Below are 25,974 nucleotides of genomic sequence, written 5' to 3' on the forward strand. Positions count from 1 at the left end.
TTAAGAAAATACATGTTTATTGAAAACAGTTCAGTTCATCAGTATTCTTATATAATGTGAGACAGAAAAATAAAGCTGCATTGCAAACATATTCTCTCTGGAATTTGTGATTCACTGTTTGCAACAATGCTGTACTGTATTATTTGTAACAATCTGATATTAAAGCATGTAAAGATGTAGCTGCAAAAGTATCTGAACAAAAAACATCTACAACTAAGAATATTACAATCAAATATTGTCAAATACAGCCCACATATCTTAGATACTAAAAAAGAAAACGTTCACTGTCATTTTCAATGAGAGTTCCTGTAATGAAAACTGTATACACTCCTTATCCATCCTAAAAATGTAAGGAGAAAATGTAACGCGATGACAGGGCAAGCAATATGAATCAGTATGGGGGAACTATTATTTTTTTATGCATGTAAATGATAAGTGGGTGTCAAACAGGATCTGTCCTTTTATGTCACGTCAGAAATAATTCTAACGAAGTTACAACAATATAAAAAGAGTATTGCACAATTACAATGACGGTCAGTATAATGTTCATATTGGTGTATTAATCAGACCTAGAATGTTGAAATGAGAGTCACAAAAACCAATCAATAGTTGCACATTGCCACATGAATTACAATGCAAGTTGAAAGACAATTAATACTGACAACACCTGAGAGATTCCAGATCAGTAGCGGTCATAATGTGGTCTCTGATTATTGGAGTTGTATCCCTGGTTGGAGCTTGGAGGACCTGATTGATACCCGCTTCCATGCCCAGAGTGCCTGTCTCGGTCTCCTCCCCAACCACCTCTGCCGCCTCCTCCTCCTCCTCCTCCTCCTCCCCAACCACCTCGGCCGCCTCCTCCTCCTCCTCCTCCCCAACCACGACCTCTACGGTCCTGGTACCTACAAGGAGACCAATAGAAAAAATAACCTTAAACAACAGGTACGATCTCATGCATCGCAAGTCAAGATAGCAGGAAATGTTAACTTTACATAAATATTAACAATTCAGGCTGGTGGACAAAGTAAAAAGTAAGTGCAATCAAGTAAATAAAGGCTAAACTACAAAGTACAGTTTCTGTCCATTTAAACTTGCCTTTTGGTCTTATTGTTTTAATGATTTCACTCCAATATTGCATCAATCATTTATGACGTTTGCCATGAAATGTAATTTGCATTATAATGTCGACTTCAGAATAAAACTTTACTTGGTAGCATGAATAAGTCGAAATTAACAAATGTCACCTGAAATGAAAAGAGAAACACAAGTATGATTGTTTTAGCTCCAGCTAACCTGTAATTACACCATCAGGTTATTAAAGAGGTGTTTTCTTATCAAAATATTTAACAGTTGTTGAGCCTGATAGTCTTTCCGGAAAAGAAACGTGACATTTAATATTTTGAAGGTGGATAACAGTGTCATTCAATCATATTTCAATACTTTACTTTATTGAACACTCTTGCACCTCTTCAATTCCCTGGTTATCATACAGTCGGTGTTAACTATTGCCATAACGCAGACAGCCTTAAACATAACATAAATAGGAAGGTAGATTACAGGATATGAAGGCTCAAGTTCCAATACCTGTCCCTGCCTCTGTGGTTTCCACCTCCACGGCTCCTCCAGTCCTCCACGATGGGAGGCAGGTCAGCCGGACGGCTCAGATACTGCTGGTATTCTTCGTCTTCTGATGTAAATCTGTTAGGAAACATCTCCTCGTAGCTCTGCCGGGTTTCCGTGGTTTCGGCCATGCTGATAAGACAGGTGTAAAGAAACAAAAGCAATGATATCAGAACAAAACTAAACACAAAGCAAACATAACACGTTTTTATTCGGTCTACAGGCGGATACGTCTGTTTCCAGGTCTTTATTTTTTACTTAGCTGCCAGACAAAGACCCCATGCGGAACAATAATAAACTGATCTGTATGCGATTAGCTAGAGGTAGCAAAACATATTTATACCAGAACAATCTCAATAAAAGTGTTTAAGCGCTAGAATTAAAAACATACCTTTGAAGGACGTGAATGTTGTATTTTCTTTACAACTAGTGCAGCTACGTTTGAAGATATCCTAGTGCAGTACGTCGTTGAAACGCTTCCCCCCGGAACCAAGGAACACAATTAAATCGTTCCGGGAGCGGGCACACACACACCTGTCAGTGATTGATGACTGTTAGCTGCAAGTTAGGAGCAACGTTCAACATCTAAGCGTTTACAATCTGACATTCGTTGCTTTAAACTCAAGTTATCAATGCATATGTTAAGATTAAGATCCTAATGAGAGGCGCATCTAGTTATTTTTCTGTGACCAATAATTAAAACAAATTTAGGAGAAAGTCCCAAACTGCTGAAAGCCGTCACTAAAAACATGTAAGTGCATCTGAAGTTACACAACACCCATCGTTGTTGGTCGATTTTTAACTCCAAGTGGTAATACTGTATCTTGCTTTTAAATATGTTGCGGTTCGGACCACATTTTGTGCTAAAGCTCCGACAGTAACCGCAGAAACCCCAGGTTTAACACAGTGTGGGCGGCTGTGGCACAGCGTGGGCAGGTAGAGCCGCTCCGTGTCGCTGCTGCTGCTGCTGCTGCTGCCTCCCTTCATAATGAAACACAATCCCGTAGGGGGAAGAAACTCTGCGCAGCGATCTAGCAGCGGGGAAACATTTATTAAATTCATCAGCGCCGATTGTTGGAAGACAGTGAGGAGAGAAACACTCCGAACTGGAATTTATTGTTCTAAACAGGAAAAACAAACAGGCAAAGAGAAAAACTTCCTGAATGTCCGGGGCTCTGTGAGAGAGAGAGCCTGACAACCCACTGATCGAGTTTACGAAGAAGAAGTGCTCTCATATTTCACTTGTCTGTCATCAGCGAGAGGACTTGCTCGACTCTTTGGACCGCTTATCATCTGCGGACTTTGACTGCGTTTTGAAACACACATTTCCTCTAAACCCGCAGCAGATAGAGCCTATAAAAAAGGAGTTATTCCTCAAGTCCGCGGCAATGGGGTGAGTAAATCCAGTAAACACTGTCCTTCAGAGCGCCTCTCATGACACCTGCACTGTAATGTTAAATATGTCTCTGTGCGTGTGGTGAAAATTGAGAAATACCTCTACAACTCTCCAGTTTGCCTGTCAATCCTTTACTTACCTTTGATTATCATTGCGATGTTCACCCAAAGCTCATCAATGCGTGTTGACAGCAGTGGAAGAGCCCGGTTTATTCTTTTATAGGTAGATTATTTGGCAATGTGGGTAATCTAAGAGATGATTTTAACTTGTCTCTGAGAAATTCTGATTCCATGTGTGAAACAATATTGATGGTATGAACGTTAGGCGGATCAGTTAAATTCCTATTTGAACACTTTGAACACAGATCCTGATTTGCCAGTATGAAATATGATTTAGAGAGAGTTATGATACGGATGTGGGAGAGTCAACATTGCCCACTAATAGTGTGTGTGTGTGTGTGTGTGTGTGTGTGTGTGTGTGTGTGTGTGTGTGTGTGTGTGTGTGTGTGTGTGTGTGTGTGTGTGTGTGTGTGTGTGTGTGTGTGTGTGTGTGTGTGTGTGTGTGTGTGTGTGTGTGTGTGTTGTCCACAAGGCTGGGGGCACTAGTGCTCTCCCACAGTTGTTTACAGGGTACATTGCATTATTTTGCCTTTAGAGTCTACTGTGATGTGAATGTTGACCCAATGTCATAGTTATGCAATTGCCAGCTCGCTTCATATCTGCATATACTACTGATTTTCTCTCTGGATTACCTTTTTAAGGGTTAGGGTTTTAAGAGAGTGTGGAAATAATAGCTCAATGTAACTTTGTTTTACAGAATCAACGATGTCCCCGAATAGTTAACATGTACTTCATAAATGCTTCACTTAGTAACATTAAGGATGCTTGATTTATGTATAAAATATGAAGTATAAAAGTGTGAATAATAAGCAGCATTAATGTTCTGTCATTAGGTAGAACCTAATGCCAGAGAGCTTGTTTCTCTTGAGCAGACATGTTTTTTTTATGTGTAAGAAATCAGTTCATCAGTCTTGAATCCCTCTCAGGAGTTTGGCGTACTCCCCCAGCAGGTTTAAAGTGAGTCAGTAGAGATGTGATGAAACTGGCCCAATAGACCAGCAGCAGCCAGTCCAGGACAGGAGGTCACACCTACTGACCGAGACATGGCAACACGTTCGTTTGTCTGGCTCTCTGGTTTCACTCAGTGACCTGTAACCTGTAGTTTCACATGCCAGCTGAATACTTTTTAGGCAGGCAGAGACAAACGACTCATAGGAAATGTCATCTGGCCAACTGTTCTTTAAACCAATTGTGCAGGACCACAAACTGGTTGGATTTGCATAGGGTTGCTTATAATGATTGTCATAATACCTTCATCTTTTTCTTTAGTTAGTTTAGTTTAAGAAATGTCAGAAAATAGTGCAAAAGTCCCATTACAAGTTATCAGAGCCTGAGGCTTGCTTGTTTTATTACAGCCCAAAAAACCCCAACACATTATATTTATTTGTCCTAACCAACATAATTAAACCAACAATTGTAATCAACCAACACATTTTCCCATCTTTAAGATCTTGGGTTATGGAATTACCTAAATTATTACTAAACTGTTGCCAATCAAATTCTTAATATATCAATTAAAAAGCTACACAATTTTTTGCTGCAATCAATAATCAGGTATCTGTAGTTATTCATTCTCGGTCTCTAAAGACATCCCTAAAATTGAGATTGGTCAATACATTTTTTAATCTATAACTATTTCTGCTCTATATCTGATTAAAATTAACATTGAAAAAAACTAAACAGAAGTGAAAATCAATGAGGTTTCAGGCTTGCCTATTTGTACATTATTTCACATCTGGGTTACCCTTCAATTAGTCAATAAGTCATTCTGCCCTGCCCTTAATGACGGGTGAATTTAGAACAAAGGGTTTGTGTGTCTGTGTGTGTTTGACAGAGGAAACTTTAGATTAGATTTTTTAAGGATTCAGGTGTCCCTGTTCTATGCTTCTAAATGGAGTTAAATATTAACTATAAGTCCCACACAACACACACACATATTAACACCCTCAGTATTGATCTTCACTTGTCCCCTTCCTTCCATAGGTTTTTGGTCTGGACCATCTGTTTCCTCTTGAACTTGCATCATTTTTTTCTATTGATCACCTCATTTTGACTTGTAAAGCACAATGCTGTTTGTATTAATCCAAATTATAATATCTGCAGCTTGCCCAGTACATTATATATTTCAAATTCAAGATTGCTGATTGTAAAGAGGGTGAGGAAACACTGATCTCAACAGTGGGAATGAAAGTGACGGTAATTGTATTTGTAGTCAAGTAGTTTCGCAGCTTAAGCTCTGCATCTCAGATTGCCTGAAAGCCCCTTCTCACTAAATAAGCGGTCACACAGACAGCAATGCAATCAGCATACTGCTCGCAGCGTTTATGCTGGTAGCCCTAACACAGGGACAGATGATAATCTCCTGGCTGGCCAGAGAGTTACGGCTGAAGGCTTAACACTCATTGATTAGGCTGTGTGACATGTGACGTGGCAGTGGGTCTCTTGGCTGCTCAGCCAGGAGAGTGGACCGTAAGCCTAATCGGACTGTGTGTTTCCTGTCTGTGTTTGAAAGCCAGAGGGGAAGCTTGTAGAGGTGTAGTAGAGAGTAGAAGCAGGTCTTGCTGTTTAGGAATCATGGGTAAATGAAAGGAGACATAGTGATGCTGGATTGGACGTCTCCTCACCAGATGGTTGAGGCCTAGGAGGCCATCTGCTGCCATGCTGTGCTTCTGTGGAGACTTCCTCACTCCCTTTTCCCCGAGCTCTTAGATTAAGTTGGACTCTGCATCCTATAGTCTCAGTATGGTGGCGAGGACCTGCTGTGGTTGCTGGTTTGATTCTGGCCTGCTGCCTTTGTTGTATGGGATGCTGTCCATCTCTCAGGACTTTAATGAGCTGTATGATGCAGAAACACTGGTCGCAATGATGAAGGTCACCTTTAATAATAAATATGACAAGACAAAATTATTGGAAAAATGGAGGGTATATTACCAACAGTATAATACCATGATAGGATATGTATTTTGATTAAGAGTACATTACAGTTTTTTTACATAAATATCTTTATTTTCTCAGCCATTTTTCTTCTGAATTAATGAACGGAAAATATTTCCCTCTTCAGGGCTATGATTCTAATCACTGACAATTATACAACAAGTGGTTCACTTGTATCTAACAGCAGTTTATAATTATAAAATAGCCAGAAGGAGTAATGAATGTAAGAATAACAAATACAATAAAAAAATAAAGTTAAATAGTTTTGTGGTTTGAGAGCTTTATAAAGTTTATCTTTTTGCTTGCTTTTAACGGTTTGGTTTTTGCTATGCACATAACATTAAGTAACAGGAGGCAGTTTAATCAAATAAAACTGTAAATGGAGATCCTTGTCATATTTTGAGTTAATCCAAACTAAAGATTTTCCCTCTGTAGTGTAGATATGATCTGCATCAGAGCTTTTCAATTGACCTCACAGCTGTTTTGTATGTTAACAAAACCAAAACATCAATGCCTTCCCTAAGTTTCTGCATATAACAATTAGCCTGTGAAGCATTTCAAGACTTTACCTTTGTCAATATAAAAAAACAAACGTATGCAGCAGATAGCAAGACTCTTTCACAAAAAATATCATCAACAATTGCTGACCAGTATGACACAGCAGAGAGTGTAAGCCCGCTAATCTCTCACTGAAAATGTTTGAACGCACGCTACTGTATCTGCGGGCTGTTCTTCTTTGACATCATTACTAGAGCTCCGTGTTTAGTGCATTAAAAGCCCAGGTGGTGTTGTAGTGGCGGTTGCTCAGATCTTTCTTCTTCTGCATGCTCATTCACTCAGACAAATCTCCGTTCTCAGCTGAGAGAATCCAAGTTATTAGATGTGTTTTTAATGTTCACAAATAAACGATGTTCATTTATTTTTCCTAATTTGCAATTTTCCTATAGCCAGAGTCACCAGATCTGAGCACCTGGAGACAATGATATAAAATGAGTTTCTTATTTTGCCGCTCTGAGAGATTTGGAAGAAGATGTTCTTTTATTACTTGGTGCGACAGGAAAGCCAATTGTAACTTAGTTTATTTTCCTCAGCACCCACAGAAGAAAGTGAGGAGGTATAACTGCTCTGACTCTGGGTTCCTCCCTTGCTTGTGGTATTTGACAAGTGAGTAATGCACCGTTCGCCCCTCAAGTTCTTTGAAAAGACAGAAATGCAAAATCCTTCTATTAGTCAGACCACTTTGGTTCGAAGGAGCGCATTTTATAAATATTCTGCTTCTAATATACATGATCATGTAGCCTGGTGAGTGTCCTGCTTTAGTGCCTGTCTTATGGGGACAAGACAGGCACAAATTGTCTTTCCTGAATTCCACACTTCAGCACTAGAAGTGTGATTTGTAATGCTCCTAAAGTTGTGTCCTTTGTTAATATCACAGTTTGCTGGACAGAGTCTGTTCTCATCAGATCACTGACAATATCGCGGGGCATTTCACTGAAAATGTTTGTCCAGGTTTGTGTTGTGTCTCTGGAGGATTCAAAGGGGGAAAACATGTCTATAAACAGGCTGATGATCTCAGTCCCAGTGGCCGAGAGATGTTGTCTCACTAATGAAGAGATCCTTTTAAAGTGTTACAGACTAATTCATATCATTGTGCCCGTAGGTCTCGACACAATGGTTCCTGAATATCCTGTTCTCTATTTATTCCGCTTGGGCCCATTACACACTCCAAATGTGATGTGAAACGCAGATATTGCTCTCTCTCTGCTGAACCATTGAGACGCAAAACCTTCAAATGTAACCTCTTCATCTCTATTTGTGGGATTATATTTGCTGCTTCTCGTGTGTTGTGTGATACTGGGTGCTGGTAAAGTATCATTATGTTTGCTCTCTGTAGGAATGGGAGGAATGTTGCAGTGCATGTATCTGAAGCTGCTGAGCGTGCTGATATCTGCCAAACATGCTACAAAGCCTGCTCAGTGTGTGACCTCATAGTCACAAATCGGTTATCAATAATCTAATCAGTTGACATGTGTTACTCTCGTTCGGACAGATGACTGTGATTGAAAGGGGAAAATTTGTTTTTGGAATGAGCCTGGAGTGCATTGTTTTAAGTCGGGAATCTGGACGAGCCTGCATTCTAACTTGGTGGAAAAACATACCTGACGTGAAACATTGCTGCTACCCCTCGCATTAAAATCTCCTCCCCAAACTCCTAGTTAAACATCATAGCTGCCTGCTGTTTTCACACTTTCTGTCAGGGCCCAGTGTCATTCTGCATCATCTTAAAATGTCTTCCTTAGGCAGCAGGATTATCCCTCTGTCAGCATACCTCACTTTAACGCTGGAGAGAGCAGTGTTTGGGTAAACTATAGGTAGTGATCAAGCTAACATTTTAAAGGATTCAAGAGAGAAAGAAGGGGTCAAGCTTAGTGCTGCCTCATTCACAATATTGCTGCGCGGAGGTATAGTGAAATTATTTAGACCACACAAGAATCTGTAGTTGTTAAGTGTCATCATAACATTTTCGGGATATAGATTCATTTAATACACAATTAATTTGTCCTGTTTTGGCACATTTAGTTTGACTTGTCTTTAGATCCAGTTTTCACACAACATCCAGTTTTTTACATTATTTTTTCATCATCAGTACAGACGGGCCTGAGGTGAGTGTGTAGGTGTATGTAGGCATTGACAGTGCAATACTTTTTCAAACCTGCCCACTCCAACACACACACACACACACACACACACACACACACACACACACACACACACACACACACACACACACACACACACACACACACACACACACACACCTGTAAATTATTTAAAGCAACAGATGGGGGACAGAGCAACTTGACAGTCAGCAGAAAAAAAGAATGAAATGGTCACAAAGTCCCAAAGTCCCAAATGTCTTCTTCATCTTTTATCCAGTTAAATCAATCTACCTAATGGTTTTTTCTGTGAAAAGCAGATCACTGCATTTCAACAGCAGTTGTTTGAGTGCATCCATGTGTTCGGCATTGGCCTTTCACTCCTCTTCCCCTGCCAGTGTGAGCTGGCTCCAGACACTGCCGCTGCAAAGGTCAGCGTGTGTGTGTGTGTGTGTGTGTGTGTGTGTGTGTGTGTGTGTGTGTGTGTGTGTGTGTGTGTGTGTGTGTGTGTGTGTGTGTGTGTGTGTGTGTGTGTGTGTGTGTGTGTGTGTGTGTGTGTGTGTGTGTGTGTGTGTGTGTGTGTGTGTGTGTGTGTGTGTGTGTGTGTGTGTGTGTGTGTGTGTGTGTGTGTGTGTGTGTGTGTGTGTGTGTGTGTGTGTGTGTGTGTGTGTGACAACAACAACAGTGATCTGTATAATGGGTTTTGTTGTTCCCAGGGCAGATGGAGACTGAGATTAGGCTTAAAAAGGACAGTGCGTTTATTAGGCTTTCATTTCAGTGACAACCATAATCCCAATGGAAGTAAAAGCTTTATTAGCTCATGAATTATCGTTGCATGCCTGTCTGCCAGACATTATTTGCCCCAGGACCCCGCTGAAGTGCATTAAGGTATCTTTGTTTGGAATACATTTAGTGACTTATTTAGAACATACTCTCAGTTGATTTGGATTTAGGCTCACCCCAAGTCAAGTGTGACTGTGCCACTGCGTCCAGTTCAGCACCCTTGTGTACACTTCACACATTTTGTTGAAACCATTCATTTTGTAAAATAAATGACAGGCCAAGTAGGGAAAGCAAATAGAGGACAGAGGATCAGGATTTCAGAGGGTTTCAACACAAAACGGATGTAAAAAGATTGCTTGAAAAGCACTTATCTGTTATCAGGTCAAAAATAATTTCAGTAGCCCCCAAACTGAAGCATGTAAGGGACATGATGCAAAAAGAAATACAACAGTGACTCAGTCAGTAGGGGCTTGGACTGGGAATCATAGGTTAACCAGTTCAAGTCCCCAAACAGACTTGAAATATGTAAAGTGGACTGCTACTTGGAGAGGTCCAAGTTCAACTACTGGGCCCTGCTGTGGTGCCCTTGAGCAAGGCACCGGACACCTCCAATCCCCCCTCCCCATTGCTCCCCGGGCGCTGCACAATAGCTGCCCACTGCTCCTAGTACTAGGATGGGTTAAATGCAGAGGACAAATTTCATGGTGTGTGCTCTGCTGTGTGCATGTGTGTGACCAATAAAGAGGGTTTCATCCTCCAATTCTAAAGTCATAGAAGACAACAATCAACTAGACAACAAAAACATTCTGAGCATAACAGAGACGGCCAGCCTGAAAGGCTGTTTCAATTAAACATTTCAGACAAACATCAGTTATATAGAGTCACTGTGATGAGTGGATTCACTAACTAAGACAACTGAAATGTTCAGGGTGATTTTACTTAAGGTTCAAAGGTTGTTAGAATGCAAGGATGCACACAATGTGTTCTGGTGCAAAACCATGAATGTAAACATTACATTACTTAGTGACAAATTGCAATAATTCATACATTTTTCATTGACAGTTTTTAATGTGACATTGCACTAATGAAGAGCACATTGAAAAACATATCTTCAGTAAAACAATGATGTAATGGTAACTGGACTTGAAGAAGATGCCATGCAGGACAAACCAATAAAAGGAGTGAAAAACACTGAGACAGAAAAGAGACAGGCCATATACCAACTTTTTCAAGTAGGCTATAAAGAGAAGTGTGAAGCACTGAAGAGTGCCTAGTAAACTTCACCCCGACTAAAGGCACATTCACTTCACATTTTGACTTCAAGCAGGATAACTACCATCTGTCTGCCCCTTATTCTTCATGTGCATCCATTAGTTGTTAATGTGTCCTCTCTCATCCAGACACTCCACCTAATTATTCCCACTCTCGGGACTTTACAGTGCAGCATCACATCCACACGCTGGGTCCAGTCCCTGTAAAGCACTACTATTACAAGGTGCTTGATTTTTGGTGTCAAGTGCCCAGACAATTTGTACGAAATTGAGAATATGCATGTACCCCATGAGGGTGTGACTCCCTTTTACCACAAGCTGCGCTTCACCCAACAATGTCAACATGATGTGGACTCCGTGTAAAATCCAGTAAAGCAAGAAAACTAGCCTTTGACACTACACATGCATGTCCTTTTTAAAATGTTCAATTATAGAACAGCCTAAAACGATTTTGCTTCTGTACTTAATTTGTTGAATACAAGCTAACAATATTGTGACAAGGAGGCATTGTGGCATCTTTTTCTACTTTTGTGTAGGGTATCCATATTGTGTATAGTATGCTTTTTGCTTTTATGTATATTTCACAACATTGGATGTTGATGATCCTGTACTATTGAACCACGAAGCAGATCACTAATTTCTATCATTGTTGGGTTGGTGATTGATATAGTTTGCAAATTTTAATTTAGATGTTGAAAAGAAATGCGCAACATACCCCAAAAATGTTTTGTTTATCTTAGAAATTATTGTAAATTCAACACTAATAAATCGTATAAAGGAGTTATCGTTGGGTTTAATAAGAAGATCTGGATTTTGATCAGATAGAAATAACTTGACATGGCAGTACCACTAGAAAGGACAAAAATGTGAAAACTGACTTCAATTGTTCACTGAGAGAATGGCGCTGGCTCAGCAGCATCTTTATTTACTTATTTTTCTAATAAATAAAAACTAAAAAAGCGTGCTTCAACTGTAAACTAGTCAGCTATTGTAGAGTGATATGTGTGTTTTATGGCCGGGTGATTTGGCTAAAATGATTAAACATTATGGTAATAAGAACATTTGCTAAAATGTCATGAAACGTTATCTCTGAGCATATGTTAATGTCCACAGACCACTGACTGTCCTTCCTCTGTTTATGTTTCTGACAAACAACATCCAGATATTTGTTTGTTTTGAATTTATGAACACACGTAGATCATTTTCTCAAATGTATTCTGTGCACAGTGGAAATTTTCCATTAGAAAATACATGCGAGTGCATAAACATTTGTACGAGTGCACAGTATCACACAAACAACTAGGCATGTGTTGCTGTCGCCTCTGAGAGGGGAGGGGTGTTGATGTGCCACCGGCTCGGGTCTGCTGTAAAGATTTAGTGTTTGTGTTACATTATCACCTGCCTGTTGAGACTGTGCTGCTCTGGAGACCCGACTCAGTGCCCCTCTCCTTGTAGTTACATTGTTTGTCCTATCTGCTGTGATGCTCCCCTCATTAAGGTCCCTCTCCTCATTCCTCTTCCCTCCAGGGAGCAGCCGATCTACACCACCAGGGCCCATGTCTTCCAGATCGACCCAACCACAAAGAAGAACTGGGTCCCTGCCAGCAAGCAGGCCGTCACCGTCTCGTACTTTTACGACAGCACACGCAACAGCTACCGCATCATCAGCGTGGATGGATCCAAGGTATGTGTGTGTGCATACTGTCTGACTGTGTGTGTGTGTGCATGTTTGTATCTATGTGAAAAAGAGATGATGGGAAAGATATTAACGGTTCCAGGAGAGACATTTGAGGCTGGCTTTAAAGGCCAGAATCAAACAAAAAATGATTTGGAAAGCAATTTAATGTAACATCATCTTCCTCCATTGAACAGCAACAACTCAACGGTCGACCACTTATTATTTCTGTGCTCTGCTGCTGCTGATTTTAGGAAAGTCATCTATGGCTGCACATTTTTCTGACTCTTTCGAACATTGGAGGGACACATGTAATGAAATAAATATCAACTTAAAGGGATGTTTTCTGTCATTGATGTACTGTAAAAGCAAATCAATAACCTCTTCATATTTGTCAAATCTAAATTCGTTCTTTTTTATTTGCACTCTTTGAATGATTGGTTTTAACTGGTGCTTTCACAATTGAAGATGTGAAAATAACATAGGCTTAGCATTATTTTATAATAAATGACAAATTATTTATCAATGGTCTAAATTGTTTTAAATTTATTTTTTATTATTTGACACAATTACTTTTTATTCTATTGACTTTGATTGATTAATTAATCGCCTAATCTTTTCAAGATACATTTTTCGAAAGATAATTCAATCCAATCATCACAGGGACACCTAAATAATATAAACATGATCAGCCCTCAGTTTATTGCCTATTAGATAAAGATAAATGTTATCCCCATACAGACAATCTTGTGGGAGCAGAAAAACCTGAAAAATAAGCCTTATTCTTACCTTAATACCTTATTCAGTGCGAGCACCTGCACTATGCATTTAAAAGAGCACCACCGGTAAATATAGATCCTAGATACACGCGTGTTTAAAAGGATCACAACCTTTTATTATTAGTTCATCGTAGAAATGTAACCTGTTGAGTTGCAGTTGATTGTATGACTTGCACTGTATGAGGAGAGGCAGCTTATTTTTCAAAGTGATTTTGATTAAGTGAACGATGTTGAGGCTTAGTCATGCATGTGATAATAGTGTGACTGTGTACCATATTCACACCTTCATCCTCCACTATCTAAAAGAGTAGATTATGTGTTTCCATGGCGATCAGAGCCTACTCTCTGTGTGAAAACCGGAGGAGTTATGACCGCATTATCCCTCTGCGGACACTGTCAGGCAATCACCTCTCGCACAATCCTAAATCACGCAGCTTACCTGCAGAGCCACTTCAGGATCGGTTTGCTTCCTCATAGTTTGTCTTTTCACCAGGCACCTCTCTGTCTGAACGACCTGTTGAGTTCAGTTTGAGGATTTCCGTCAGATGAAGGGTGGGTCTCACGCAAACTCAACATGGAGATATGTTGAGTCTAAATGTTGAGTTTTATCATAGCAAGTAGTTGTACCAATTAATGATGACCAATAATGACCAATGAATGCAAATGACATACAGCGACATGTATTTGTTTCTGATTAAACACGTTTTCCTCTGCAAGATAAGTTAGTTTAAAATAAAATGTCTTATTCCATTTATACAGCATAGCATTGTTGAGTCAAAAATATATGGGCTTTAAAATGGTTATCTTCCTGCAGCTAGAAACCATAGAGCACGACTCTAATCTGTTATGTCAACAAGCAGCACTTATGCAGCTTAAGCACTGACAAAACGACTTGCCTGTTCAATCTTTATAACAAAATTCAGATATCTTTGTAAGACATATATATTTTGAAATCCCCTTTATTTCTCATTGGATACAATACACCTCTAGGTTATAGACGACATGTTTATATGCCTAAAGGCCAGAAGTCCTCTCTCTGCTCTCCTACTCCAGACATCCTGTCCTCTTTGCTGTCAGCTCTGCTGTAACCTTGAGTTACAGAGTAGTATGTGTCATACAGTGTGTGCACGCAGCAGCTATATGTGAGCTATAAGATTAACGTTTCACATAAAGTGACTTACTTTGATCCCCTTTCCAGTACATTTAGTTCAGACAAAGTGATCATGTTGGTATGAGCAAAGTAACTGAAGGGGAGAAAATGTTGAGTCATATAAAGTGAATGATAAATATAGCTTGTATTATGCACACTGGCTGCGAAGTAGACAGGTCTGTCCAGAAGAATAGTCAGCGCTGCTGAACGCACCAACTTTGACAGACCGTCAGTTCATATTCGCCCATCCATGATGGCGGGGGCAACTCACTGATGATGATGATAGGGAAAGTAGAGGAGCATATCAGCACTTTTTACTCTCTCTCCATTTTTCCTGAATCGCATTTCTCCTTCAGCAATACACCACTATGACAACAAAGGTAGTCTTGCTATACTTCACAGACTATGATAAACCAAAATAAACACCTCTCAGCTCTTCTTGAATATTTTGTATGCTTTTTTGCCTCATATTTTCCTCTCTTACATCCTTCTTTCTCTTTGACTACCTCTTTCTTTATTTCTTACTACTTCTCCAACAGCTAAACTAAAATGTTGTCTCCTTTGCCAAAGCCTGGTGAGTTAAAAGACATGTGCCAGCCAGGATTAGGAACTCAAATATCCAAGCAAACTTTTAAATGGGTTTGCAGCTGGTAGGTTTTTCCAATGTTATTTCTTACCTGGTTTTATGTAAATACACTAATATTACAACCAGAAGACAAGTTCCCTGTGTAATCTGCTGCTCCCTTTGAAAGGGATGAAAGAGACACGTCCTCATGAAACTTCATAATTTGCTTCACAAAATATTAGGTTCATCAATCAATCCAATTTCAGAGGGTAGGGTAAATCACTGAAATCAAGCCATCATAATGAAAGATTCCCTGGGTTGAAAAAATTCCCAAAACAATCATCCTTGGGATTATAGTGCAGTTATGAGCTAATGTCAATCTCCAACATCAGGAAGATCTGTGTTTTATAGTAAACACCATTGCATAGCTCTGAATTCGCTCAAAGGAACACAAAACTGTCAGAAAATACCATAAAAGTCGTCTAAAGCAAATGTCTTTATTGTAGGAAAAAATTGGTTGCTGTGCATCAGTCGTATTGATCTGAGGCAAGGAGTTGAATGACAGACAAAACGTGGCTATATTCTTCATATAAAATATCATTAAAACATCTTTGTTTTATACTGACAAAACAAGATATTTAAATACATCACCTTGAAGCTTGAGTAACTGAGATTTGATTGTGTTGGTTCACCCCCGAACCCAACTAAGGTAACCCCCCCCCTTTATTCAGAGACCCAACCTGCGTCATTGCCACCAGAGAACAGCATGTTTTAGCAGATTTGCTGACACAGAATGTATCAGATCATTAAAGGATGGCACACATACAATATATATAATATTACAACATCTTCACACACCTCTGCTTAATGAGCAATATTTCCACGTTACTGTCAGCTTTACTCGTCTTTCTTTAGCTGTATTTCAGTAATAACAGAACTGCCAGCTCCGCCTGTTCGTCATGAACATCATTGCAGCCCATTTTTCACCTTTTTTAAATCCACATTATACCCCTTAAAAACTGACTTTGTGCCTTTCATTGAGCTGGAACTCCCTGAAGTTGACCTCAGTGAGTAAAATAGTTAGAATTCGTTTCTCAGGATATTTCTTTTTCTTTTTCTAGACAGAAAACCCTTTTAAGATGTGTAGAGTCACAACTCAGCCAAGAGTTTTGGATCTCTAGATAACAAGACATTTCAGTTTTAATCATCTTTAATAAGCGATCACAGTTTTTCTCTCTAACATAGACTGTCTCCCATGTTCTATTCTCTATCTCCTGTTTTTTTCATTGACTCTGCAGATTCTATGCACTCTGCAAACACATAATCAGCTGAGGAAGTTTTTTCCTATGACCTCCTGGCTGCCTCTGAGTTTCTTACTGACCCTCAGGCCATTGGCCAGCCCAGCTCTACTCTGTGCCTCCGGTGCCACTTGATCCGCAGCCGGGCTCTCCACCGGCACAGCTGCCAGCGTCACTCTCCCTCACCCATCTCTCCCTCCCACTCACATGATCACTCAGTCGTACATGCCAATATAGAGTCACAGAGTCCACAGATATCGGGGCAACCAGATAAAAGACATTTAGTTGTCAATCTAAAAGACAACATTTCCTTACATTAAAAAAACTGGTTTGAAATGTTTTGCTTAAATAAATAACTTAAAATTGTTTAAGATTTATGTCAATAATGTAGATAATCTGTTTCAGCTCAATCAAAACCCTTTAAATGCTTGTATGTCCAAAATTTAAATTACAATGTGGTTAGCTTTTGTCTTCAATTTACCTTTAGGTTATTTAAATAGACTGTTATTCTCTAATTTGACCAAATTCACAACTCCCAATTGTCCATTTTATATCTAATATCAAGATTATGTTAGCTTACATAAATTGTGTGAAATAAAATCTAGCAGCTCAGGCATATCAGCTCAACAAGGGGAAAGGTTAATGACATCAATTCAAAGTCATTTGTCAATTTAAAGAGGTACAACTTCAGCTGCAATTCTGAACAAAATTAAGGCTTTGATGGGCTTTCTGACAAACTATGGAGATGAAAATGAGAATAAATATAGACTCAGGGGAAATTATGTCAACTTTGTTTCCTTAACCCCCTGAAATAATCATGACTTGAAAATCAGATTAGAAACACCTTGCTAATTTGCTACCCTCCTGTATAAACCGTTGAATGAGAGGGTGTGACTCTAATCTTTGCAGTATATGACAATGATGAAGGTATTTTCCTCTGTATGTGCAACAATCCCTCACTTTCGTATTGGTCTGAATGGTTTTGTGTGCTAATGTCCTCATTCTGTTAACTCAGTCTCTACTTTTGTTGGTCCCTGTGTCCAGTAATGATGTGACATGTTTTAACACCTCAGCCACTGAAAAGATGAAGAGGGAGAGGGTGGGTGGTGTAGAAGAGGACACAAGCTTGTCAGCAATTTGAATTCTCGAGTCCTGTGATCAGAACCATGTTGCTATGAAACAAGGGCTGCGCTGTGATTAAAGTGTCTTCTATTGTTTCCTAATTGTTGTGGTGGTTCGCATGTGCTTTTAAATGTTCTTATATTTTGGTAGTGAGACGTGTGTGATTTGTGTACATGGGCATAGGTAACTTAAAGCTGCCTAAGTTTATATGCACATCTAGCTGTACAGTGATGCAGTAAACACAAAGCACTGCAGTCTGTTCAGGCTGAGATAAGAAGTTCTAGGCATATATTGGTGTCTTCTACCACTCCCTTGTGCACTAGTTACAATTTTAGACTGCAGCATATGTTTTCTAGCAGCTGATTTACTACATAGCTGCAACAGGTGAATGAGCACTGTTGCAAATATGGAGACTGTAATTTGTCCACTTAGAGGTTAGTGGGTCAGCAGTCAGCAGTGCATATTATCCGTTTTGTGCATATCTTTTATTTACTTTGCCTCCATTACATTGTGAACAAATCTCTTTTTGCAATTGTGGACTACAATGACACATACAACACCCATCTGAGGTGTCAATACTTTATTTGAACTGCTGCTTGTAACCAAAGCCCCGAGATGGATTTTGCATTATTATTTGGTCCAGTTGACAGCTGAAGTAAAATAATATGGTGAAAATATGTCAGCCACGATGTGAGGCAGCAGCTGTCTGTGAAATGAAAGTTTGTTGCCAGCTGAAAAATCTCCATAAGCAAGTTGTTTTGACTTGATTATGTGTATTTGTGTGGTATAGGATTATCTGCCAATCCAGACACTCAAACCCAAAAGTCTTAAACAGAAGAGCACCCTCACATTGAAAGCTTCCCTGTCAGTTAAGCTAGCACCTGTTAGACTTAAAGGGCCTGTGCAATGTGAAAAAGGATGGCAGGTATAGTAAACTATAGTAACATATTTTAAAGAGAATAAGCTGATGGATTTATATGCATGTTAATGTTTGTTAGAAGACATTTTGAGGAACTACCGTCTCACCATTTCCATGCAGCATCATACATTTATATTTATTTTGTATTTATATGCTTTTAATGTTTCCCAATAGGAAGATAAGAGAAAACAATTACTCATGGAGTCCTTCCAAATATTGCTTTGCATACATAGTAGCTTCTAATTCTCTCAAAATGTAGACAATCAAAAGAAAAAATATATAAATATGCCGATGGTAATTCAACTTGTAAGTGTAGGCACCTTGAAAGACATTCAGCTGAGTATAACAGATTGCTCTGTATGAAAAGAGCCACAATAAAAGATTGTCCTTTACAAAATAAATAGGACTTTTCATCATGTGAATGCAGCTGCTGGAGCTGCTTCTTGACTATATCTTGAATCAGACACCATTTCAAGCTTCTTTTGAGGTAGTGTCAGATGTTCTGACCTGAATGCTGTGCTAGAGGTGTACACATCTGTAGTGATTATAGGTTTAACCTGTAATTTGATATTCTTAAATTGTTCTAACAGGTGATCATTAACAGTACCATCACACCAAACATGACGTTCACCAAGACATCGCAGAAGTTTGGCCAGTGGGCGGACAGCAGGGCCAACACTGTGTTCGGACTGGGCTTCGCATCAGAGCAGCAGCTTGCCAAGGTGAGGACAGGAAACACTTGTGCAGCACCACTTGCAATCACAAGAGTATCTATAAAGCTTAGACACATTTGATTTTTGTATTTGTTGTTAAACTAGAATGTGATGCTGCATAATTTGATATTAATTAAACATCAGGTGGGGAAATTAAACAACCATAAGAAGATTTAGTGGAAATCTTATTCTTAAATCATCACCACTACTACTAAACAATTGGCTTCACAATCCCTCACTACTTAGTGAGATGAGCCACACTGTGTATAACAAGTGAAACTGGTATTTTCACTAATCATCACTTCTCTGTCTTATTTTCAGTTTTCTGAGAAGTTCCAGGAAGTAAAAGAAGCAGCCAAGCTGGCGAGGGACAAATCTCAAGACAAGGGGGAGACAATGAGTAATCACTCCCAGGTAAATTGTATCTCTCTGCTGTCTGAAAGTCGGATTTCAAACCTCTGCTGTCCCACTGTGTCCTCCACAGTCACTGTTGGCCTCTACAGAGAGAGAACTATCAAAACTGTGAAAAAAAGCTATTTAAACATTTCAGCTTACTTTGCTTCTCAAACACTGATGGTTACATATTATCTGTATTATTCATAAATGACATGTTCAAATGTTGATGTTGAACATTTAAATGAACTTAATGAAGGCCTATGAAGCTTTTGTTGAATATTACATGTCAACATGAAATCACTCGTGACTTGTGTGAATTGCTGTAAAAAGAAAGGTCAATGGTCATACTAAGGTACCTACTACATGTCAAGCACCACCTCCATTAAGGGGACAGGAAACCAGTGAGAATAATAAAACCATAAACATTTCCTCATTTCATCACAAATGATTCTTAAACTGATAATTGTGTCAGTGAGTAAACAGCATGGATAGAGGTGCAGCAGTCTGGCTTGCTCTATGCCTGCACTCACTCCAGATGGCAAGAGTCAGACCCACAAAGCTGCTGGGCCATATGACATGATAAATTCTGGTATCAGTTTCACCTCACAACTCCGCTGTCAGAGCTGACGTTTTGATGTGTACAGTGTTTCCCTGAAAAAGCCCACGGCCAATTTTCCCAGTCAGAGCCAGATTTATGAGACACATTTATGGATTTTTACCCATCAGACCTGTTCAAAGCTAAAGGCAGACTGAATCAAAACCATGGTACAATTCTTTCTCTCCAGGAGGAGTCTGGACGTGACACACCCTCAAGCAACCGGGCGTCCAGCATCAACGGGACAGATGATGAGAAAATCTTGCATGTTGATCCAGAGGAGGCTGTGCTGAAGACTGAGAACGAACACCTCAAGAGTGCTATAGAACAAAGGTAAGGTTTCCCTTAAATACTTTTTTTTATGGTGACAGCATCTAAATGTGTCTCCAGCACCACACTGTGCTCATATGTAATTTAATGGCTAATGTACATGCTGTATCATGTCCTCGAAGGGCTCAGAAATAATTGTATCTAATCTAAAGAGTGACACTGCTCCACTCGTGAAATTTGGTAACACAGCCTTTATAATCCAGATGCTGAGTGTATAAAACGGTAATTGCATGAAACACCAGATGTGGGTCCAGATGGCATTATTATTACGACCCAAGGGCGTCCCATTGGACTAAAGCTATAGTGAGTTAATTTAGACAGAATTAGTTCTGGGTAGAAACTAAAATTATTGACATATTTGGTCCAGATGGGATAAAACGCCCTCAGGTAAAAAAACGATACCCAATTAGCAGACCCTTTCTAGCAATACTAAAGACTTCACACGCACAAGAAAAGAATAGTTAAATGAACAGCTGCATGAGTGGCATAGGTACAACTTTTCCCAGTTGTTCTTGACTATATTGTATAATTATTTAAATCAACTTTATTTTCACTTCACATCCGGCTGTCCCGTAAGATATATATATATATATTTTTGGACCATAAGCTAAACTCAAGCAGTCTCATGTAATTAGTACTAAAGTTGAAAAGTGCTTTACAGGAAGAACCTTATGATTAGGAATTCACAGATCTGTAAATTAAATATGTCATTGTGTGTTAGAAAAACAGAAGTTCTTCGTCAGGTTGAGATTGTCAATTAAAGTTTGGTCCCCCCCCTGTCTCTGTACTCCCTTTTTCTTGCATACACAAGGCCTTGAGATTTTTTTGCTCAGGTGAAGTATGTCACAGCAGTGAAATAGCCGAGGACTGCAGAATGCTGCGGTACAAGTCCGTCTGCATTCGATGAAGAGCAGCACACTTCAAACCAGCCATGCATAAGGAAGGGAACAGTGAAGCATACTAACTATGCATCACAACCCCTCTGACCTCATTGATAAGACAGAAACATTCTCTGTGGTATCAAGAGATAACAAAATGTACAGTGGTACATTTCAGCGCTGCGGCTCATTAAATATTTGAGAATTTTAGCACTTATTTCTTTTTTTAATGATCTTAATATTTCTTGACAGTGGGGTGTACATCACAGCTAATTAAAAAGTCATGACTGCAATGATTTTGTTGCTTTATGTGTTATGTCAGTGGTCACAAGCCCCAGGCATTCCAGCACTTACCTGTCTATGTTTTTCCTCCAATAATAACTATTCTGCGGGATCTCTCTCCCTCTCCCTCTCTCTCCTGTCTGACAGCAACACCAACGCCAAGAAATGGGAAACAGAGCTGCAGACTTTAAGAGAAAATAATGCCAGGCTGGTGGACGCACTGCAGGAGTCGTCTGCTAATGTAGAAAGCTGGAAGAAACAACTTGGTGCGTGCAAGGAGGAGAGTGACACTCTCAGGGAAAAGGTAATACATTTTGGCAAATAAAATAACGTTCACATTATCCAGCTATCCTTCTGACAGTAAAGGCGACAGTGTTTCTATCCTGTCTCCTTCATTGCCAGATAGCTCTTGTATAAAAAGAACAAAATGAGTACAATATATTTCCTTGGTGAATATATTACTTTAAATATGCATAGTAGGATGATTTAAATCCCTCATCAAATTGCAAGTTTCTTCACTTTGAGCAAGCAAAGTACTGTGTGTGTTATCAGTTGCTGTGTTCCCTGCACCAGAGTCCACTATAAATAGAATCATTTTAGTTTCATAATCAATGTGGGCTGTTTCTGCAGCTGGCCTGGGGTTGTGATGATACCTTAGGTTTTGAACCAGGCTTCAAATTGTTTTACCTAATTGCTGGTGTCTATTTTAAGATGACATCCTTTATAGTGTTCTTATAATATCCAACTTACAATACAAATAAACAGATGTATGACTGCAGATGTATGCAGTGATTTACTTTTCACAATGTGTGCAGATTGCAGAATTAGAAGCTCAGTGTAACGAAGCCAATCAGGAGAAGCAGAGGAATGCCCAGCTGTCTGTCCGAGTGAAGGAGCTGGAGGCCGAGCTGCACGACAAAGAGCAGGTGAGACGTCTGTTTGTATGAAACAGGAAAGTCCATTGCTGAGAACAGATTAGTCTGTAAGGTTTGCATTACAAATGTTTCTTTTTTTTAAGTATTGGAGGTAACATTTTACCTTGAAAATCTATTATTCACTTCCAACAAAACCAAACTGTGTCAGGAGATGATAACATCTCCATAGGAATTTGTTTTAGTTTTATTGTGGAATCTTGGATTTTTCCTCTTAATTTCTATTCATGTTACTTCTGTGCTGCCTTTTCCAGCATTTTACTAAATGTTTGTCAAGTTTTGTACAATTTACCCCCACTGTGAAAATAGCTAGGGGAATGTGAATTCATCCACGGACTTAGTGACTGAAGTCAGAGCAGCAGGGAATTTTAGCACAAATGCCATGAGCTGCATCGCCCTATGTCTACTGCATCCGTTGTCTATAATCCAAACTAGCTGTCAGCTCAGCCTAATGATGCTGTTACTTCTAATGGGGATGAACCCTGCAAGGCCACACACTCTTTTGACCTTTGCTCATTGCTGGTTAAATGCTGTTTATGTCTGTGGACAAAATATTAGGATAGATTACTATGAATCTGAGTGAGTCCTGTCTGCCATTTATCCAGAGTGACTGTGTCTCCTTATCCCTGCAATGAAAGAGAGACACAATCAGCCAAATGAGAGGAAAGATTAAACGCATTCAGTTACATTAATAGGAAAAAAGTTGATCAGTCTGTATACATATTTGTGTCAAAAGAGAGTAATTTAGTATTTATCCCTGGCTTTCAAAGTATAAAGTGGATACTTTAAAGTCCTTTTAAGATATTTTCTAGGTTGATCCCCAAAAGATGTGGACACTGTTAAGCTGTAAATCACGCTTTACAATCTTTAAAATGCATACAATGGTTGGCAAAGATTTTGGCAAATTTGGCATTTTGCTTTAAAAAAATGCAAGGAAAAAGGGGTTATAAGTAAATGCTGCGGATACATTTTTAGCTCCACTCTTATGTTTTTGTTTATTCTGATGAACAAATCAGCCATTTACAGTCAACATGGAAACAGAGATGCAGCACATTTACACATTTCCGAAGAAGGAACCAGCACATATTTGAGGACCAATTAACAATTCAAGTAATTAGTAAGAAAAACAATGTTGTTGGTTAATCTTCCTTTGATTCTCTAATCACTGAATTGATGTTGTGTTTAGTTTGAATGACGACAATCCTCTACTCTAATGTGTAAAGTATTTATAGAACATATAAATCTTTCCTTGGAGAGCCGTGTGTCTTACATTATATTGGAGGGAAGCAGTTCAAGGAGCTGAAGCTGATTTAGAAAGAATATAAAAAATGAAACCTGTCTTTTGGGGGCTGCAGGGTTTCCATGGTCCTGTGTATCAGCCCCAGCACTTTTAACAGTGACCGAGGGGCCTGCAGCAGGAAGTATCATTGTTTGCACAGCACTGATAGGGCTGACGTCCCACAAAAGCTCATCTGCTGTGTGACTCACCTATGTCTGGAAAAGCACTCCTCCAATTAAAAAAAGTGTGGATGAATTATTAACAACCACTGTGGTGTTGACCCCAGCTCTGACCTGAAGTGAACTAACAGAACAAAGCGTAAGCAGGTGACTTCAAAGACACTGCCAATTAATACTCTTTGGTGAAGTTATACGGTACTGTATATGTGCCTTTAAGCAGCAGAGGGATGCAACTACCAGAGCGATATTAGATGTTTTGTTTGAGTAGAACACAAACAGTAGACAAAAACATAATCAAGGCTTCTGAATTTATTCTAGTCTGTTTATCTTTTATTATCCTTTTACCTTTTATCATTGTTCCTTACTGATTTCTTTGTGTTATCATTTTTTGTTACTACCAAAAATGTGTCTGTAGAACAGATTATTATGAAATGATTTGTATTTGTCTTTACTTATTTTTTTCATTGAAAGTTTCTGAATTCAATTCTGGAAAAAAGCTAGTTTAACATGAAGACTGGAGAACAACAAGCCATTATGAAAGTGATTTCCCAATGTTTGGATTCTATTGTTAAATAAGCCATAATGTTTAAAAAAAACAGTACAGAGGGATTCAATCCGACATGTTTTTCTAGCTAGTTTTCATGATATTTTTCCCAGGAGCTGGAGAACCTGAGGAAGCAAGCAGAGATAATTCCACAGCTGATGGCGGAGTGCGAGGGCATCACCGCAAAACTGCAGGTACGTTCAAAGCACACAGGAATCCCAACAACCGCACATTCCTCTTAGGTGTGACTCACAGCCAAGTTACAAAAGCTCAAGCTTACATCACACGTGAGTACATGATGTCTGTCACAGAGAGGGAACACACAGGCTCTGAGGCGCACGCAGCGCTTTCAGACGGAGGTGAATAACGAGAGTTTCTATTCACTATTCTGCCTGAGGGTTGGCGACACATCATCCCCATCACGTGTCTCACTAAAGGACGTTCTGGTTACTGTATCTATTAATAAAGGACCATCGTCCTTAATGCCTCTTTGAAAAGGTTTCCTCCGCATGTATAAATCATAGATAGTGCATTTGTGTCACAGCTAATTTGTTTCCTCGCAGTGCAGATAAAACGTTTTGCTGAGAACATCATGGGTGTGAGAACATACTGTTGCCAAAGACAACACAGATCCACGCCCATCACCTCCTGTCTTCCTTCTAACAAAGAGCACCTGTTCATCAGGTCTTAGTCCTTGTGAGGTGGACTTTCTGTAAAACCAGATATGTCAGGCTTAGGGAATGACTGTACGCTTGTTAGTGCCAAGTCTTGACATAAGCTACATTGATATTGACGCTCATCTCACCCTGTTTTCTGACTGACTCAGATTTTATCATTCATGCTGTCATGCATGTGCTGCCTTTCAAGCTGAGGCAGGGAGGAATAAAACCAACAATGGCATGCCTGAAGTTCTTGTGCTTCACAAAGCTCTATGGCCCGGTTTGTTCTGCTACAGCCAGCTGGATGAACGACAATGACAACAGAACTGGAGGATCAGGAGTTTATCCAACCAGAAGCATAGACAATGGGATTTCTCGAATATCTCTGTTAATCCAAAATGAAAACTCAGACACAGGCCATTCAGATAAAAGTTTGTACATGTAGTTTAACAGTTGTAGCAGAAGCAGTTTGGTGACTGCTTCTTTAAAAATGAATCCACCTATTCTACCTCAGTGTTGATGGTCATGGCTCCTCTCTATTTAAAGACGACACCCCACGTGGAGATCAGGTTTCAGGAGTCAGCTGGAGGATACAGTCATGCAGGCGAAACACCCATTTAGCACTCCTATTTTAAACCCCTCCCTTCAATGGTATCTTCAGCATTAATGTGTCACTTGTGTCGCCTGCTAGTCTAAAAGACTCACTTTAGCCTGCCATCCTCAGCACAAAAATGTGCTCGTCCTAAATGTAGCATAGGGCTGTTATGATATCAGATTTGTAAAATTCCTTGTATTTGTAAACCGACTGGGTAATAAAACCAATTCTGATATCACATTGTTACTACGTGATTATCATTGCATAAAGAAGTTACATAAATATATTTTGGATATATCTAAAG

The 25,974-nt window shown here is 39.5% G+C and overlaps 2 protein-coding genes across 3 annotated transcripts in view; one reads left to right on the plus strand and one right to left on the minus strand.

The window, feature by feature from the left end:
• On the minus strand, positions 1 to 3,173 carry LOC134863002 (RNA guanine-N7 methyltransferase activating subunit-like). Its single transcript, XM_063881216.1, has 4 exons — positions 3,156 to 3,173; positions 2,012 to 2,154; positions 1,585 to 1,752; positions 1 to 902 (listed from the first exon to the last, which is right to left on the minus strand). The coding sequence occupies exons 3-4, from the start codon at positions 1,749 to 1,751 to the stop codon at positions 683 to 685; spliced, it is 387 nt and encodes a 128-aa protein (XP_063737286.1). The 5' UTR covers position 1,752; positions 2,012 to 2,154; positions 3,156 to 3,173; the 3' UTR covers positions 1 to 682.
• Positions 2,224 to 25,974, plus strand: part of homer2 (homer scaffold protein 2) — a 26,116-nt gene continuing 2,365 nt past the window's right edge. The window contains exons 1-8 of one of the 2 annotated variants that reach the window (XM_063881214.1): positions 2,224 to 2,371; positions 12,308 to 12,464; positions 18,879 to 19,010; positions 19,323 to 19,415; positions 20,183 to 20,325; positions 21,630 to 21,786; positions 22,298 to 22,408; positions 24,530 to 24,610. In XM_063881214.1, the coding sequence (XP_063737284.1) occupies positions 2,370 to 2,371; positions 12,308 to 12,464; positions 18,879 to 19,010; positions 19,323 to 19,415; positions 20,183 to 20,325; positions 21,630 to 21,786; positions 22,298 to 22,408; positions 24,530 to 24,610 (876 nt within the window). In that variant the 5' untranslated portion in view covers positions 2,224 to 2,369. Of the gene's footprint in view, positions 2,372 to 2,605; positions 3,014 to 12,307; positions 12,465 to 18,878; positions 19,011 to 19,322; positions 19,416 to 20,182; positions 20,326 to 21,629; positions 21,787 to 22,297; positions 22,409 to 24,529; positions 24,611 to 25,974 lie in introns of those variants that run through there. The other variant, XM_063881213.1, reaches the window with a different exon arrangement.

This window comes from Eleginops maclovinus, chromosome 4, assembly GCF_036324505.1.
Source record: "Eleginops maclovinus isolate JMC-PN-2008 ecotype Puerto Natales chromosome 4, JC_Emac_rtc_rv5, whole genome shotgun sequence".
NCBI lineage: Eukaryota > Metazoa > Chordata > Actinopteri > Perciformes > Eleginopidae > Eleginops > Eleginops maclovinus.

What these genes read in the sequence shown, in the direction of transcription:
- LOC134863002 (XM_063881216.1), bottom strand. Translation starts at nt 1,751, where the DNA reads ATGGCCGAAACCACGGAAACCCGGCAGAGCTACGAGGAGATGTTTCCT. An exon ending in AACCACAGAGGCAGGGACAG is followed by an intron (nt 903 to 1,584) that starts GTATTGGAACTT and finishes GTCTCCTTGTAG; the next exon opens with GTACCAGGACCGTAGAGGTC.